This window comes from Hippocampus bargibanti, linkage group LG01 (assembly GCF_051943395.1).
Source record: "Hippocampus bargibanti isolate YZ-2025 linkage group LG01, ASM5194339v1, whole genome shotgun sequence".
NCBI lineage: Eukaryota > Metazoa > Chordata > Actinopteri > Syngnathiformes > Syngnathidae > Hippocampus > Hippocampus bargibanti.
In genome coordinates this window covers 33,836,375-33,854,393 of record NC_142734.1, presented here as the reverse complement: position 1 = coordinate 33,854,393, position 18,019 = coordinate 33,836,375, and the positions used below count along the sequence as shown (strand labels likewise).

At 41.4% G+C, this 18,019-nt stretch overlaps 3 protein-coding genes across 4 annotated transcripts in view; all 3 read right to left on the bottom strand.

Moving 5' to 3' along the window:
* Positions 1 to 561: 561 nt before the first annotated feature.
* Positions 562 to 12,843, bottom strand: tmem201 (transmembrane protein 201). Its single transcript, XM_089012508.1, has 11 exons — positions 12,597 to 12,843; positions 10,661 to 10,781; positions 10,375 to 10,569; positions 10,119 to 10,298; positions 9,713 to 10,050; positions 9,443 to 9,640; positions 6,554 to 6,774; positions 5,283 to 5,345; positions 3,639 to 3,929; positions 3,410 to 3,529; positions 562 to 2,245 (listed from the first exon to the last, which is right to left on the bottom strand). Exons 1-11 carry the CDS (start codon positions 12,695 to 12,697, stop codon positions 2,151 to 2,153), a joined length of 1,923 nt encoding a protein of 640 aa, XP_088868634.1. The 5' UTR covers positions 12,698 to 12,843; the 3' UTR covers positions 562 to 2,150.
* Positions 12,844 to 13,418: 575 nt separating this feature from the next.
* LOC148904002 (uncharacterized) lies at positions 13,419 to 14,318 on the bottom strand. Its single transcript, XM_089016083.1, has one exon. It carries the CDS (start codon positions 14,316 to 14,318, stop codon positions 13,611 to 13,613), a length of 708 nt encoding a protein of 235 aa, XP_088872209.1. The 3' UTR covers positions 13,419 to 13,610.
* Positions 14,319 to 16,746: 2,428 nt separating this feature from the next.
* LOC148904001 (uncharacterized) overlaps positions 16,747 to 18,019 on the bottom strand; it is a 32,122-nt gene continuing 30,849 nt past the window's right edge. Inside the window, exons 4-5 of one of the 2 annotated variants that reach the window (XM_089012487.1) lie at positions 17,731 to 17,830; positions 16,747 to 17,433 (exon numbers count right to left, since the gene is read on the bottom strand). In XM_089012487.1, coding sequence (XP_088868613.1) covers positions 17,283 to 17,433; positions 17,731 to 17,830 — 251 coding nt within the window. In that variant the 3' untranslated portion in view covers positions 16,747 to 17,282. Of the gene's footprint in view, positions 17,434 to 17,730; positions 17,834 to 18,019 lie in introns of both variants that reach the window. The other variant, XM_089012495.1, reaches the window with a different exon arrangement.

The following is an 18,019-nucleotide window of genomic DNA, read 5'->3' as shown; positions in this document are numbered from 1 at the left end:
GAGGAACATAAGCAAGCACAGTGGGGCCTTGGTTTACGAACACCTTGCCTTACAAAATTTCGGTTTACGAACGTTAAATTTATGAAAATTAAACCTTGGATTAAGCACTACTTTTCGGGATACACAGAGCGACGCCCCACCACGGTTGGCGGAGTAATCTTCGGTGGAAGAACACCAAAGCACACGACCGAACAGCGCCCCAGCCGGCCTACCTTTCCACACCCCCTTTCTTTTGAGTGCCCACGTCGATCGTCTCCAAGGATTTCTTTACAGATACTTTTGCTGTTATGGGACCGAAAAAGACCCCACCACGGGCTCGTGTTCGGCTGAAGAAGACACATAACAAAATTAGTCGAGGAGAAGAAGGAGATCATTGAAAAACACGAACGAGGTGTGTATTTGTCTGATTTAGCGGCCCAGTACGTATATGCTAAGTCCACCATTGCTACCATCCTTTGTAACAGAGAAGCTATTAAAGGTGCGTGTGTTGCACGGCAAAATCACTCTGATATCGTCATGCGGAAATGGGATCGAATCAGGTTACAGGATGAAGCAGATAAGAAACGTTAGAAAAATAGTTTTATTCACCCGGCAAAATAATCTTAATAAAACAGGAAAGCATACAATCATTCACTTTACTCACATTGATCACAAATATTAATACATTTCACACAAATCATCCCAGAGCCTTCATACACTTAAAAAGCCATGGTGAGAATTTGCTTTTGACAACAAAAATGTGCAAATAAATGATCAGATCCTTAAAGGACAACCGACGCCTCCGGACAAGTTGTGTCCATAATTTGTAAAATGGCTTCAAATGACTTCTACTGAGCGTATTTTACAAAGATTCCACCGCATATAGCTATATTTTACGTTTTAAGACTCGTGCTGAATATTCCGGAAGTCTTGTTTTTGGGTTGGTGACGAGTCCGTACGTGACGTCACTGAAGGAACGCCCCTGACCGAAAAAAGGACATTGTAGCAGTCCTTCCATCACGTCAATGCATTTTGCTGTACTTGTTTGGTCTGAAAACTTCGTGTTGCACCAAAAAGAGGCAGAAGAGGGCGACAAAGCTCCATGTAAGGAATTAATCAGCCTGTAGAAACGGGCTGATTAATTCCTTACAGGAGCTTTGTCGCCATTTTCTGCCTCTTTGTGTGCTACATTTCCCAGCCCCAGATACCTCAAACTGGCATGGAATAAATTCTTTAATCGATTGCAAACATGTATGCTTTCCTCTTCAGAACTATTTGAATCATATTCATAACTGGATGTGTCACAAGAAAGCATATTCTCCGAATCTGAAGCCATTGTTTTGATTGTCGAGCAAGACAAGACGTCTTGGCGTGACGTCACGAACTGGGGGTGGGACTTTCTGAAAATGCCCAATTTGCAGCTCTATTTTTTTTGCAGATTTTGGACACTTTAAGTCATTTTTATTCGTGTTTTGCATTTGACTAAAAATATCATACTGCGTGCTTTGGGTATTTTAGATGCTATAAAACGTTTTTCTGATGTCAGTTAAGAAACAAAAAAGTGACATCGGTTGTCCTTTAATTACAATGACATAATTATACCAGAGCTTGGAATCTGTTATCAAAAAGACATTAACTAGAATTTCAAGACAATCAGCCCCTTTGAAAAAATGAGTTTCTGTTGACCTGTTTGCACAGTGGTGCTCTATGGCAACTGTCCTCTTTTTTTTCCACAACGAAGATCACCGTTACCCCCCTGTTGACTCACTTTCAAATGGAGGCTGGCCTGACCTCTTCTGAGTGCTCTCAAGTGAGCGACTCGCACTGCTTTTGTGCACCCGTGACGACAACCAACAAACGGGAGCAGCTGATGTTTGCACAAGTGGTGACCGTGACATTGCACCCGGTCACACACAAGGTGACGGACGCTTCATAAGGAAGCAATGGCGCCTAAACATGACCTCGCTGATACACGTAGAAGAAGTGCCAAGCCAAGCACATTCCTGCGCGCCACATCAACGCTGTCCTTATTTATTTCCGGCCGCACCCTTGTACGCTTAAGCAGATTTTCATCGCATCTGCTAAAGCAGGAGTGGTGGTTTTGGATATTCAAGAGTCTTTCAAAGCGAGTATTGAAACCTTTTGGAGCAGGGGAAGAGGAGTAAAGTTGTTTATCTCCAGTTGTAGGACATCCAGAGGGCAGCAAACAGCAGGTTGGTGCTCAGGCTGATGAATAAAAGGCCCCTCCAAAGCCACGGGGACGTATCTGCGCAAGACCGAGCAAATGAATGTTTGTTATTATAAGGCAGTGAAATTTACGGCAGGTTTCAAGACGTGGAAAAAAAAAAGAGACGGGAGCTTTTTAAACTTAATCCCAGCGAAACGTGTTTTCGTTTCATCCACAAATGGTTTATGTCCTCTTGGAAAAGTGGTTTAGAAATCTGAACCGAACTAAATCCTGAAAGCTGAAAGGGATCCTGGTCGACCTTTAGAAGGTTACGCTTTGAAACACAAATTTAATTGGGCACTCACGACAGAGGTGTCCATGCGATGATTTAGACTGAAAAATGACCATGCAAAAAAACACCTTAAAAAATTATTTAAAGGACAACCGAGCATCTAAAATACCAAAACAAAACACACAGTATGATATTTTTAGTCAAATGCAAAACACCAATAAAAAGTGTCCGAAATCCGCAAAAAAATTGAGCTGCGAATTGGGCATTTTCAGAAAGTCCCACCCCCATTTCGTGACGTCACGCCAAGACGTCTTGCATTGCTGGAGAATCAAAACAATGGCTTCAGATTCGGAGAATATGCTTTTTTTTTACACCTCCAGTTATGAATATGATTCAAATAGTTCTGAAGAGGAAAGCATATATGTTTGCAATCGATTAAATAATTTATTTGTGCCATTTTGAGGCAACATTGGGGGGGAAATGTCTCACCCAAAAAGAGGCACAAAATGGCAACCTCCTGTGGCCAATTCCGTTTCCACAGGCTGATAAATTCCCTATATGGAGCTTGGACGCCCTCTTCTGGCGGCTTTTGGGTGCAACACGAGGTCCCCAGACGTGATAGAAGGACCGCGAGAATGCATCTTTTTTACAGTCCTTTAGTGACGTCACGTACGGACTCGTCACCAACTAAAAAACAAGACTTCCGGAGTCTTAAAACGTAAAATATAGCTATATGCGGTGGAATCTTTGTAAAATACGCTCAAGTAGAAGTCATTTGAAGCCATTTTACAAATTATGGACACAACTTGTCCGGAGACGTCGGTTGTCCTTTAAGTCATTTTTATTGGTGTTTATCATTTGACTAAAAATATCAGCCTGCGTGTTTTGGGTATTTTAGATGCTATAAAACATTTTTCTGATGTCAGTTAGGAAACAAAAAAATGGTGTCGGTTGTCCTTCAATGAACTTACTTTGTGAGGAGCGGCTGCTCTCCGGCAACCTCGTCACCGATCCAACCAGTGACGTTAAAGATCCAGAAGTGCTGCTCGCTTTCTCCTTTACGCTGCTGTCTTCGAGTATTGAAGTCAAATCTGTAAAGGGTTGACATCAAGAAAGTCACTCATATCTAAAATGTGTTGTTGTTGTTTTTTTTGTGGGATAAGTCATTGATTGGCACGACTGAGATAACATGTGACTCACCACTCTGGCTCGAGAAAAGCGGTACACCCGGTGAAAGATGACCGCTGTAAACCGAGGTCTGGTCAACGTGGAGAACTCGCGTCGGGGACACGGGCGGGGACCTGAAAAGGGACGCCATCTTGGCTGAGCGCAGCGTGGATTTGCAGCGACCCAAGTTGAGGCGGGCAGGGGTGATGAGGGGACGAGTGTGTCTATCCGAGCCGGAGCCGGATGTCGCCGAGCCGTCAACAGAGGGAGCCGGCGAGATGCCGGGCGATGATGGCCGACTCCATGATTTCATTGAAAAGTAGTCTGTGGAGGGCAAAAAGGGGGGACAAGAAGCCGGAGTGAACCTATTGACAAGTTGACAACCATGAACAAATTGAGGTACACTTTGGCATTTGACTCAGTAAAATTCAAATTTGATCTTAGTTTTACTCCCAGGTGCTTTCTACTATCTTTGTGACTGCTTTATTTCTCCTGCAGATGATAGTTGTCCATGTTAAGCGCGTTGTTACAGTTTCAGCTGTTGATAAAAGCGCTGTATAAACCAATATGTATTGCCTTGTAAGAGTCACAACCACACAACTGGTGAATGATAACTTGTTTCGAAGGGGAAACTGCGCCCTCTGCTGGTTGGAGGCTGAACAGGACAAGAAATGCAGCATCTTTATGGCAAAGTGAGGGGCATTTTGGGTTTTGGGGGTGAAATTAATTGTTGGTAGCTGTTTTTATTCCCTGGTTTGTGATTCATCACGTGACTTGGCATTGTTTTTGTGTTTAATGTTTGCCATGATTGTAATTCATTTATTAAACATACCATATTTTCCGGTGTATAAGGCGCACCCAAAAGCCTTGATTTTCTTCAAAAGATGACCCTACGCTTTATATGCAAATTTCCCCATTGTGGGACGAATAAAGGTTTTCTGATTCTGATATGTGAAGTTATATATTGAGCCATAACTGGCAACTATTGTCAGCAGCCACCGACTCCCATTTCCCCCTGTAGAAGAAATAGTTCTTAACCAGCCTCTACTGTAGCGCCTTATAATGTGGTGTGTCTTCTATATGGAAAATGTTTATATATTTACAGTACTGTATATATTACATTTGGAAACCTTTTATATACAGTGATATCTCAGCTCACGAACTTAATTGGTTCCCAAAAAGTGTGTGTGAGGCAAAAAGTTCATCTTCCAAACATTTATTTCCCATAAGAAACCATCAAAATGAGAATAATCCGTTCCTAAGTCCTCGTAAAACATAATGTTCGACTAAATAGGCCTTAAAAATAGACAAAAAATACCTTATTTTATGTATAATAAATGTCATAATTTATAGTAATTAATGAAATAATCTGTAAAGTATAATCAAGTCGTTTTATTTACCTTTGTGATGGTAGTTGATGTAGTTGCCTCTTCATGATATCCGAGTGAAGTTGCCGTGCTTTCTCGACAATAATACCCTCACTCACAATGTCCCCTGCTAGCTGCTTTTTGTTAATCCAAATCAACAGAAGTTTTTCAACCTCTTCTATTGGCTGAGACCGTTGCTTAGACAACACAGAAACACCCTTAGCCACAGACACACAAACCCTGAATAGCTTAGCTCAAAATCAACCAACACCCCCAGAGAAGACGATGGTCTACTTTTGTTTTTCAATACCTGAGGGAGGAGAGTCTTTGTAGACCGATGCTGGTCTGCTTCCACTGAATAAGTAGCCTGAATCTGAAAAACAACATTGAGACACTTGTAATGCCGCCACTTTCTTTTTGGCAGTTTTTTGTAATCTGTTCCAGGAACGTGGATGGGACACGGTGACCCTGTCTCGCAAAAATGTAAACCTTTCACACCTCCTAGTGGCAGAACCGTATGAATGCAGCTTTTCAGCAGGTGGTGATGGACACACGCCATGCGGTCAACTAGTTTGAGCAGCAACTTAAAGGACAACCAACGTCACAAACGTTTATAACATCTAAAATACCCAAAACACGCAGTATATTTTTATCAAAATGCAAAACACCAATCAATAAAAATGACTTAAAGTGTCCAAAATCTGCAAAAAATTGAGCTGCGAATTGGGTATTTTCAGAAAGTCCCGCCCCCAGTTCGTGACGTCACGCCAAGACATCTTGCATTGCTGGAGAATCAAAACAATGGCTTCAGATTCGGAGAATATTATTTCTTGTTACACATCCACTTATGAATATGATTCAAATATTTCTGAAGAGGAATGTTTGCAATCGATTAAAGAATTTATTTCGTGACATTTTGAGGCAACATTGGGGGGGAAATGTCTCACCCAAAAAAAGAGGCACAAAATGGCGACCTCCTGTGGCCACCTACGTTTCCACAGACTGATAAATTCCTTATATGGAGCTTGGACGCCCTCTTCTGGAGGCTTTTGTGTGCAACACGAGGTTGTCAGACCAAACAAGTACAGCAAAATACATTGACGTGATGGAAGGACTGCTACAATGTGTCTTTTTTTTCGGTCAGTTGCGTTCCTTTAGTGAAGTCACGTACGGACTCGTCACTAACTCCAAAACAAGACTTCCTGAATATTCAGCACGAGTCTTAAAATGTAAAATATAGCTATATGAGGTGGAATCTTATTAAAATACACTCAGTAGAAGTCATTTGAAGCCATTTTACAAATTATGGACACAACTTGTCCGGAGACGTCGGTTGTCCTTTAAAAATATATCATCGCACTGTATACTCGGTTGTTGCTATGATTACTGATTTGCCATTTTCATACAGAATGACAGAATTTGTGACTTCCCTGCTACAAGAGCACAAATTTGCAGATACCGGTGCAGATTCTATAATAATAATAATAATAATAATAATAATAATAATAATAATACATTTCATTTACTGGCCCTTATATCAATGGCAAAATGTAGGTGAAAATAAAAATGGGAAAGTGTTACCCGTCGTGGTGAAGGTGGAGATGGTACCAAGGCAGAGTGCGTTCTTAAGACGGCGAGGCAGAGAGGAGAGCGAGCCCCTGGGTTTCGGGGGAGGACTCTTTTGGTGGTTTATGAGCTTGGAGATGTTGGGAGGAGGCGCAGGGACGAAGGAGCGGATCATTTCGGGGGTAAGCATAGCGGGCTGGTTGCTCAGGGAATGCGCGGAGGAATCTGGAAAGTTTCTGTAAAACAAGAGGAGTGACAGTCTACTAACCTGCAAATGATATGATCAAGCAAACAGGCGTTTGTTAACAGTGCTAACGTTTGATCTGCGACTGTAGGAAATAGCTGTAAACTACTAGGACAATTTATTATGTCAATTCACACAGATCTGTCACTAGTAATCATCAACAATTGGCATAAAGTGTGACTATGAAGACAGATCATTCAGGTATCGAGTATTTTGAAGATATGCTCAAACGACATAGCGCTATAATTAGCACCAAGCGTTTGTGCTTTTATGGCAGTGCCAGAATTGGCGCCGCAGCGGTTAACCAGAAAGTAGCACGTGTGCATGCGCATCAAAGCAGCGTTCACAGAATGAGGTCATCTTAGCCACGTGCGACCGTTATTCGACGGCCGTTAAGTTTAAGATTTTCATTGAGGTATTGAAAATAAGTATTCGAATTTGCGTAGAAGAAAAAAAAAGACACTTGCTGACATAAGCTGTTTATTATATATGAACACACAGCAAAAAAAAATCCTACAAAGTCTTAAATAACAATAGACTGGGAAAACAATAAATAAATAAATCTGACCTCGATGTGCAGACAACTTCCAAACAGCTGAATAATACAAGCCTTGACAATCAACGACACCGCATTTCAGCAAGATGTTTAAAATTACTGGACTCCCATTTCAGTTTGTTATAATTCAACAATCGCAGTGCTCCATTGTTGCCAATAGACTACATGGGGCGAGAATAAAGAAAGAAATAAGGAGAGAGAGAGAGAGACAGAATTCTACTTTTGCAAGAATAAATATGGTGATATGATCATTATTCATAGATTAAGTGACAATAAAAAAGGAAACAAGAACAACTTACAGTAGTTGACAATAATAGCACATAATTCCAAAATGACAAATTAATATTTTGCAGGCCACAAGAGACAGCAGCAGCTGCTAAAAGTCATACTGCCCGCTTTCATATGTGGGGATTTTGACATTTGCTTTCCACACACGTCCAAAAGACTTCACATCATGTTTTGGATTTTTCATGGTACAGTGTTACAAAAAAAAACCTCTGAAGTGAGTGTTTCCATTTTTTTCATACGATGAACAGATGTGAAAAGAAAATACGCAAAGTGGCTACAACACAATGGCTGGGATGTGGAGGATAGAATGATCAGACAGTCATGGTTACATTCAAACATTAAACAGTAGAGGAAAGGGGGGGGCAAGAAAAATAAACTGCTGTGGACTTAGAAAGACGGATAAATCAATTTCTTTTCCTAATGCAACAACAATGACACAATTTTATTCAACGACAGTGCAGCAGAATGTCCACACCAAGTTCCCAGAGATAATATAAAATAATTAAAATTACTCAATCGACAGCACAGTTTACATATTTTCCTTCTATCATTTTATAAATATTGAGCTGAATGCCACATGTGAAAAAGGAAGTTTTGATGAACGGAAATTCGGTATATAAGTATGTATTTAGGATTATAAAAACTATAAAAAAAAGGTAGTAATTTGCATGAAAACTTTGTAGTGAACGTCAAAATGGTCTTACAAGAAAAGTGTGTGCAATTAAAACTTTAAAATAAATTACATTCTAAAAGCTGACCACGATTTTAAATGACACGAGGACGACTGTTATGCAATGGATTTAATTATAAAATAATATTTACAGATTCAGTTTAATTTTGAATCGTCTAGATTGATTGCTTGGGTGGCAGTCGTCTTTGTTACCACATCAGAAGGAACAAAACTCTGTTCCAAACCGTGGACAACCATTACAACAAGTTTACTAAATATTTATTTCATTCTGTGTGTGTCTGGGTTTGTTCCATATGATGATGCCTCAATTCATTGACTATTTCTAAGTACCGTATTTTTTTTGACAATTACCCTCAGCTCCAACTTGTCCAATAAGTGTTATTACAATTTTCACATTCAAATCACGCACGCACTCAATTTCAGAAGGTGGTGGTAATGCGTCAAAGCAATTTGCTAATTGCCAAAAGAAAGCAGAAATAGAAACAGAATGAGAAAAGGAAGGAAAAAAAGTAGTAGTAGTAGTAGTAGTAGTACTACTTTTTTTAAGTAGTAAGTATCAGTCATAGTCATGGCAACTCGTGTGATGCAAGTCATTCATTAGCTACCGCGTCTCAAGAAAATACATGAAGAGAGCGTCTCCTCAGCTAGCTTGCTAGTTAAACATGCTACATTTGCCACAACAAGGATTTTATCTCGACAGTACCAAAAAGGCAGAAAATGAGGATTTGACCTTTGGCCACAATGCAACACAGGGTTAGATTTAAGGTCAGCCATTTTATACCTAAAAAATGGTTGTTCCAAGCAGAAGATGTAAATTCAACCACAGCTTGTTGACTGCGACCAATTAGGTAACAGAAATGGTTGCTGCAAGTTTAACTCCAGTTTTTAGTGTTGTTTTTTTTATGAAACAATTTTCCCTAAAAATATGACAGTCCAGTGTGACAGATGTATACAATTTCTTTTTTTAAAGATGTGGCGCAAAGTTCGAAAATCACGCAAAGTACTATTTAAAAAAAACATGGTCTTTTCTACACCGATTCCTTTTTTGTGAACGATAAAAAAAGAATGAACGCCAAGAAGCAGCAATAACCATAGTGCAAAGAACATCAGCGCTGGGTTTCTGACCTTCGATATCTGCCTCTTCGTTGACTCGATGGGTTGCGTGTGGCTACGGCGGCGGCAAAGCTGACAAGGCAACACAGCACTGTGGTGACGTGCGCGGCTGTCCAGCTGGAGGCGTCATCCTCGACGTGCGCCGCCAAAAGGTGCCAAGACAAAACCAGGAACCACAGCGCCGAAGACACGATGTCAATTCTTCTCAACCTGATAATCACACCAGATGGGACGGTTGACTTTTCCTCCACGACCAGACAACTGCAGCAAAGTCAGACTTACCTGGCCGCTCCCGCTAATAGGAGACCAATGAGACACGACGACAGGCCGAGGCAAATGACCACCATCTCATTTGCTTGTCCGAAGAGCCGCAAGTGATTGGCGTGCTCTATAAGTGTAACTGGAAGGAGGTCCAGCAAACTCTCCAACGTTTGTGTGACTCCATCGCTGGCATTTTTGGAGGTGGACACGTTGTGGGCGCCTGATTGGAAATGATTCAGTACTCCATTTAAGGTCTGCCAGTCGTCCGAGAAAGTCAAGGTGAGCAGAAAAGCACAAAAAAGGAACGAGAGGCATCTGAGCAAGACCACCACCAGAGGACAGGATGCAGAGAGGGAGGCCTGTAGCAAGATAGAACGTCATAGATGAGAGACAAGTAGTCAAACGTCAAAGATTTATTCTCTCTTACCTTTATGAAGCCCTTCAGCGACTCTTGAGTGTGTCTAAGATGATCGCTAAGCAGAACAGTCCGAAGCTGGCGGTTCTGAAATTGAATGTAATAATCCACGGCTGCCTGACAAGGCCTGCATAGTTTGTAGTGCTCCTCCAAGTGACACTTGTAAGCGTCAATCTCCTCGTCGTAGTTCCCCTATTGAATTAAAAAAAAAAAAAAGGATTCATGTCTTCATGGTTGACGACAGGAAAGCCAGCATTTTAATACGTACATCATCCTTTGGTATAAAAGAGGCCAGCAGCTTGATCTTAGTTGACTGGTTGTGGTTGCACTTCCTGCACAGGAGCATCTTGGAGTTTACCCATTGTGTGGTGCCAAGTGTCACCTGAGTAGGAATACTTCCAGACACTCCATGGTTCAAATCCTCTGTATACTGGGCCGGAATGGGCTTGTTGTAGTCCCCGTTCTGATGCCAGGACAAATAAATGTTGATAATCCAATACATACAATCAAAGTTTTTGTGCCAAGAGTGTTATGAAGCGTGCAGGGAAACTTACATCCTGAAATCCATTGTACTGGTCACAGCTGGGGCAGTCCCAACAGTTCCTGTTGCCGTATGGAACAACGGTATCCTGGTTGCAGAACCAACAGTTCACTCTAGCATTCAGGGGCTTTTTCCTGTGAATTGATGACATTTGAGAACATGTTGACACCATTGGATGTTATTAAACAGTCAGCAAAAACCTGTAGCTTTCATAGATGGGAAGGAGTTGTTGAAGTTATGTTTCTGGGTTCAAATAGATTATATACTAGAGAAAAAAAATCACAGCAAACAAAAAGAAAAAGAAAGATTCATGGGTTAAAAATGCAAATTCTGTCATCAGTTGATGAGAATTTGATTGATTTGTCTGTTATTATATGTGACTGGCATTGATCAATTAACAAAACAAATTTAGCCTTAGGTTAACACTTTGCCGTCCGAAAAATTAGCAATGTGCCACCGCACACTGGTTGTTCATGGCTGATTTAATGCATCTCCACACGATCACGGTGACAGGACGCAAGTTCATGGAAAACTTCACAATAATATATGTAACGGAGTTGTGCACTTAGATTATTAAATTATGAAGGAAGTGACGCAACGGCGCACAGTGTGGCACTATGTCCCGCCGATAGTTTCCAGAACAATCTCGAGGAGATTCAGGTTAATCACAAGACGAAACCCATGCGACTTCACCCATCCCTTCTGCCATACTGTGTTGCAGAAATAAAAGAAATAAAAAGACACATCCACGCGTCTCGTCTTCATTAATACAGCAGCATCGTGGAGATGAAGACAGTCACTGTTGTGACACCCGTCACATTGGTGCCGTGACCCGGATTCACAAGTGACTCTCCACTTCGGACCGGGACCGCGATGCTGCACAATGAAGACGCTGTGCAGTCCCATCACTCGGTGGACGGTGTGTCGACCCCCGTTTTGAAAATACATGTAGTGTGTTAATTGTCTGACCTGCTGTTTTGCAATTAGTGTGTTTTTTTTCATGTACGTGTTTTCGTGTGTTAAGTCTAAGAATGAGCTCCTTACATGTAACAAGTAGCACACCTTTGAGTGTGTTGGTAGAGGCTTCCCAACCGTGTAACAGTTGTATAGTGCAATCCAGAGTGGTGTAGGTTGTACAGAGGGGAATGGGCAGGTTCAAGCTGAGGCCACTTATGTTAGTGGGGACAGAGTTCCTTCCCAGACCCAGTGCAGTGCATCTACGACGAGCGCACAGACAACTGATACACCAGCAACAGATACCTTTCTCCAGTCTGTCACAGTTATGTAGTGCTATGCAGGGTGATGTAGTTTGTACAGAGGGGAATGGGCAGGTGCGAGCTGAGGCCACTTATGTTAGTGGGGACAGAGTTCCTTCCCAGACCCAGTACCGTGCATCTCCGACGAGCACACAGACCCTGACACACCGGCGACAGATCCCTTACTCCAGTCACCTGACGTAGTTGGTCAGATGAGTGACATAATTAGACAGCATTTTTGTACATCCTTGCCCGATAACCTTGTCTATTGTGCCTGTTGGTCTTTCTGTTGTCTTCCGTGTGTATGTTGCCTCACTTCTGCATAATTTAAGGGGGGTGTATGTAACGGAGTTGTGCACTTAGATTATTAAATTATGAAGGAAGTGACGCAACGGCGCACAGTGTGGCACTATGTCCCGCCGATAGTTTCCAGAACAATCTCGAGGAGATTCAGGTTAATCACAAGACGAAACCCATGCGACTTCACCCATCCCTTCTGCCATACTGTGTTGCAGAAATAAAAGAAATAAAAAGACACATCCACGCGTCTCGTCTTCATTAATACAGCAGCATCGTGGAGATGAAGACAGTCACTGTTGTGACACCCGTCACATATAGACAGCAGTCAAATCGTCATTATTGAGCTACTCCGGTTCAGAATAATAGTACGTATTGCTATTAGCATGTTGTTACCTGTTAGCAAGCTTGTAGATGAGCACGCCGCCGGCCAAGAAGGCTGTGGCGCTGTACAACACTTGAGGATAGAGCTGCAGAAGGTCCTTGAACGCCTCCATTGCACGAACAGGGAAAAAAACGTTGCATAAAAATTGTAAATCTGTCTGTGTTTTACTGTTTTAGTGTGTATGAAACATCCTAAGTCAAAACGCGGATCGAGTCTCTTTTGTCCAGGCTCATGTGCCGGAAACGGAATAAGTCATCGCCCGTCCGCTTTCCAAAAAGATCCGATGTCACAACTACGTTTATAAATTGACATTAAGTTCCATGTATATAAATTAAAGTTTAGTTCATAACATATGACCAACTAATTTATTTATCCCAAGATTTGTTCAGTTAGATGAAAAGTTGTCATTTTATAAGGCTCATCAATTGTGTCAAACTAATTTTTACTCGAGTAGTTGTCTGCATTCATCATCTTCCCGACTGCTTTATCCTCACGAGGGTCGCGGGGACACCCTGACTCGGCTCCTTGTCAATGGCAGGACAGAGACAACCGCTCCCACGAAAAGTAATACTAATACTCATAACTCCATCTAATATGGCTAAACGTTGCACAGAAATAGATAGAAATTAATGTAACGTGTGTAACATATTTTAATGTTAGTCAGCATGATTCAAAAAAGGTTACTCTTAACTTTCCAAAACATGTTTATTCAACAAACATGCTTGTGAAATCTTGTAAACCTTTTAATTGTGCTTAAAAGGCTGCTTAGCAGCCAACGAATACAAATAAACATTAGAATATGAACAATGCGGATAGAAATCAATGAACATAAATACACATCAGAATATGAAGAATTTGTGTCGAAGCCAATGAACATAAATAAACACCAGAATAGGACCGTTGGCTATGAAACGTTTCGAAAAATTCAAGCACGAAAATACAAAAATAACATTTGACGAATATAGAATTTTCCCGAACGAAGGGGTCAGCATTTAACGGCCATTTACTGCTCAAACTAATCAACGTTACCACATGACTGGGAAACGTTGGGAGACGTAATCCCCCATCTCGGTGTCCAAGTTGTAGTTCACGGTGCCATACCGGTACCCGTACTGCGGCAGCAGAACCGGCTGCTGTTGGTAGACAGGGTAGGGCACAGACTGGGGGCATGGTGACGTGATGTAGGGGCTCACCGCAGGCGAAGTGGTGCCGGTGTGGTGGTGCAGGTGGTGAGCCGTGTGGTAGAAACTCGGTTGCGGTGAGATGGGCTGGCTCACGGTCCACAAGGTGCCCACGTACGTCGTTGGGTAGTTCGGGTAGGTCGAGCTCGACACGTTACCGAGCTCTCTCCTCGCATTGTAACGACGACGACGACGACGACGGAAGCTGCCCTCCTCGAATAGGTCTTCGAAGGCGCGGTCCAGCATCCAGTAGTTGCCCCTTGTGCTTTCGCAACGCTCCCTTGGCACCTTGACGAAGCAGTCATTCAAGGACAAATTGTGTCGGATGCTGTTTTTCCAGCCTTTTATGTTGCGCTGATAAAAAGGGAACTTGGAGGTGATGTAGGCGTAGATGCCGGTGAGAGTTTCCATCTTTGAGGTACTCTCATTAATGGCCATGGCGATGAGAGCAGCGTAAGAATAGGGCGGCCTCTGCTCGCGGTGACTTTCCTCAGTTTTGGTGTCAGGCCGGGTCGAAGTGAAGCTCAAGTCCGGTGTGGATTTGCTCGCCATCGTTTACGCGTCCTCGAAGTCCACAGGGGAATTAAAGTTGTAACACGTGATCACAGGTGCTGCACTCTCGATCCGCCCTTAAATTGCGGCCTTTCTTTAAATTGGTTATGTTTATATTTGTTACGTCAGGTCTCACTAGGGTCTCACGGTCTGGTGAGACAATTAGAGCGTGAGAAAGTCTTGATCAAAGGCATTGACAGCCTACCCTTTTTTTTACATTTGCATGGGTGCAAAAAAGATTATAACCAGCATTGTGTGCACTTGTGTTTAACTGACGAAGAAATGTTTATGTATCTTATATGTTTATGTATCTTTGTTTAAATTTAAAAATGGAATAACTGTTTCACGTTAGAAAGGTGTGTGTTTTTTTTCCAAACATTCAATCAGGCTTCAAATCTGGTCTAAATATATGCCTTGGCATAGTGTAGTAGACAGTGACACAATGACACAGTGATGCAAAGTGACTTGACCCATTCCAAAAGCAGATGGTTTCAGTCAAAGAAGCGACCGTAGTTTGTCACTTTTCATTTGAATAACGTCAATACTAAGAAAACCATAGAAAACACAACTTTATTTCCTGCATGTTTTCATTTAGGCGTGAAGGACAATACGTACCGTGCATACATAAGCAGTTGCCCGATAGGAAATGCAAACGCACTTTTGCTTGTTTTCCATTTAAGAATCCGTTAAGAAAAGAAAGTCCGTTTTGTTTCTACTGTACAACATCCTCATATGTCACACACACGAGACAGCAATAATCAAAATACAAAGAAAAGGTATTGATTTACATGATGAGTGTGACACTCAACTGGCGTTTTTATGTGACATGAACCTTAAGACAACATGAAACAAAAGCAAATACGACGTTGAAATAACAAAAACAAGTGCCGTGATGCTTTCTCAAGTCCGAACCAAAATTTCAAATTGTCCCATGTAAACCACAATAACAGTCATTATTTTTTATTTCAAATTTGAAAACTCGTCATTTATTAATTTGTTGCACGCTCTATGTGTAATATGCGGAGGAGATTAAACATTCTAATGGCTTCCCCAATTTCATAACAGTCCCAGAGTAGAAATCATAACTCCAATGGGGCCCTTCGCAAAAAAATTGACTTTGACACCCATTATTTTTTTTTTTATTAATAAGCACCTTTCAAAACTCTCAAGGACACTTTAAAACATTTCACCCTGGTGTCTGAAGATCAGATCCCTTCTTCGATGTAACTAGCTGTTTGATACCGCAGCTAATCAAAACTGCATGTAAACGGACAACGTGAAGAGTATTGTGATGGTCCTGTAGGTTTAAAACTTAAAAACAAAACGGTTGCGCCCCCTTCTGGATGGCAAACTCAGCTTGGTTACTCCGTGTTGGCATTCAGTTGATCTTATGATAAGCGCCAAGAAACGAACGCCTGCTTGAATCATAACTGAGTAAATAAATACATAGATGACAGTTTGAAGTTATCAGAGTTCGTTGGTTACCGAAGTGGACGGCATCCATCGAAAAATATGGGTTGGCAAAGTATTGCCCGAGGGACACATTCTGTACGGATTTTTTTTTATCCGGTCTGTAAAGCGTCAAAATTAACAGGAAGCTTATTCTATTCACTTAGCCTTCTTCCTCCTGAAATGAAAATGTGTTTATTCTTTTTTTTAACACATTTTTGTACATTTATCTCATTTAAAATCGTTTAATTGGTTTATTGTAAATAATATAGTCAAAATATTGGTTGCAAAGATATATTTTACATCTTGTAAATGACTCAATGAAAAATAATTACATTCTGAACATTAATATATTATTTTGGAACCTCATCTGTGTGTGAATGTAAGTTTTTTTGTGCATCCTCTTCTCTCACACCAGCTACCTTCATGTCCTCTTTGACAACATCAGTCAGTTTCAAAAATAAATCGTATCCCTCGAATACCAAAATTGTCTCATAAATCTGTCTTTCTATGACTTGAATACACAAGTTTCCTAAATGGTTATGTGACATTGAGGAGCAGACTTGAACACACGTCAATTTTTAAAAATATTCTTAAAATATATTTCGCATTGACCAGCAGAGGGCAGCAGACTCACACAGATCAGGCTTACACTAAAAAGTGCACGACTGTATAAGAATCTTCTTTACAACAATTCAGCAGATGCAGCGAAACCGTTTTAAAGATGAACGACTCACTGTAATGTTTATTGATATCTAAAAAAAATTCGCTGTCAATGATTGCAACCTCATATCTGATGAATTCATCGTGTGTGTTACTATATTCATACAATAAAAAGTGATTTTGGTTTTCGTACTGATGTCCAAAACGTTTATTTGTGGAACACCGTAAAAAAATTAAAAGGCATTTCAAACAACAATGAACATGACCACAATCTCTTCGACAACACATAAATAAGCAAAATAACAACTTACACTTTATTAACCGGAAGTAGCTAAACTTTAATGAAGTTGAACAGACGCTATTGTTCACTTTCTCGTGATTTTTTTTCTTCGGTCTATCTTGCCGACTTCCTTCGCACGTCGAAACACGTGACACGTAAACGGAAGTGATCTTGGACAAACAAAGTATTAACAAAGTATAAGAAAAACATTAATATGACGATTCACATAGAAACATTCACACATCTTTACAAAACAACAAGCCCACATATTTTTTTTGTTGTTGTCGTGGCAACCAATGACTCAATATTGGGGCTGCTTTAGTGATTGATTCAGTGATTGTTTCATTGTTTTTCCAACGTCTTTATGTTTGAGTCACGGAAAGAAATTGGCCCGTGGTGACTCCATAGTTAAGGTTGATAAAAAACTTCAAAACAATGACCGCCGTGACGACGCTGTTTCTTCTTTCTTACACGTCCCACAACGAACTTTGAAGTCCAAAATAAAAAGAGGAAAATATGTCCCGGGGTTCTTTAGAATTCATGTGAGGAGCCATAAAAAAAACAACACTCCATCACAGGCGCCATTCAAGAATGATGATGTGCGCTATATTCAAATCTGAAGTGTATTGTGTGACGGGCAAAGTCAAATGCTTTGTTTTATCCACGGCGCCTTTGCGTCTTCTTGTCAAGTCCTCGTGAGTGACTTGGGTGTAAGCAAGATGACTGAAAAACAAAGCAACATAGATTCCTGCACACCATGGATTGGAGGGTGTGTGTGTGTCCGTGTGTGTGTATATAATGTTCGCATTGGAAGACAAGAACATTTTTGCCCATCGTATGAATCTGATGAGGAAAATGAAAAGCAAGACAAAATACACAATGTGAACGGGGTGTGAGAAAAGGGAGCTCCAGTTGTTCGCTCTTTAGAAAAGGCCCCTCGCATCTCCTGCTGGGTCTTACTCGGCTCTTGTCCTCCTGCTACAATGCTACCCCACATGCCCCCGCCCCGCCCTGCCTTACCCGACTGCCCTCCGCAGGCTTGAAGCTCTACACTGAAGAGCCGCAGTCCAGACTTTAGCATATGGAGGGCCGCTCTCCAATGCGCTCCACAGCTGGGACCCTGCTGGAAAGGGCACATAACCTTCACACCACCGCATGCCGCCTCCTCATTACACACTTGGGAGTACGCAAGACAACTTGAAAAGTCAATCGGACGACATACAAGGGAAACTACAAGGCTGAAGTGGACACTTTAATTGGTAGTTGAGTTACAGATAAAAGATATAATGCTGTGTCACCAATGCTTCTG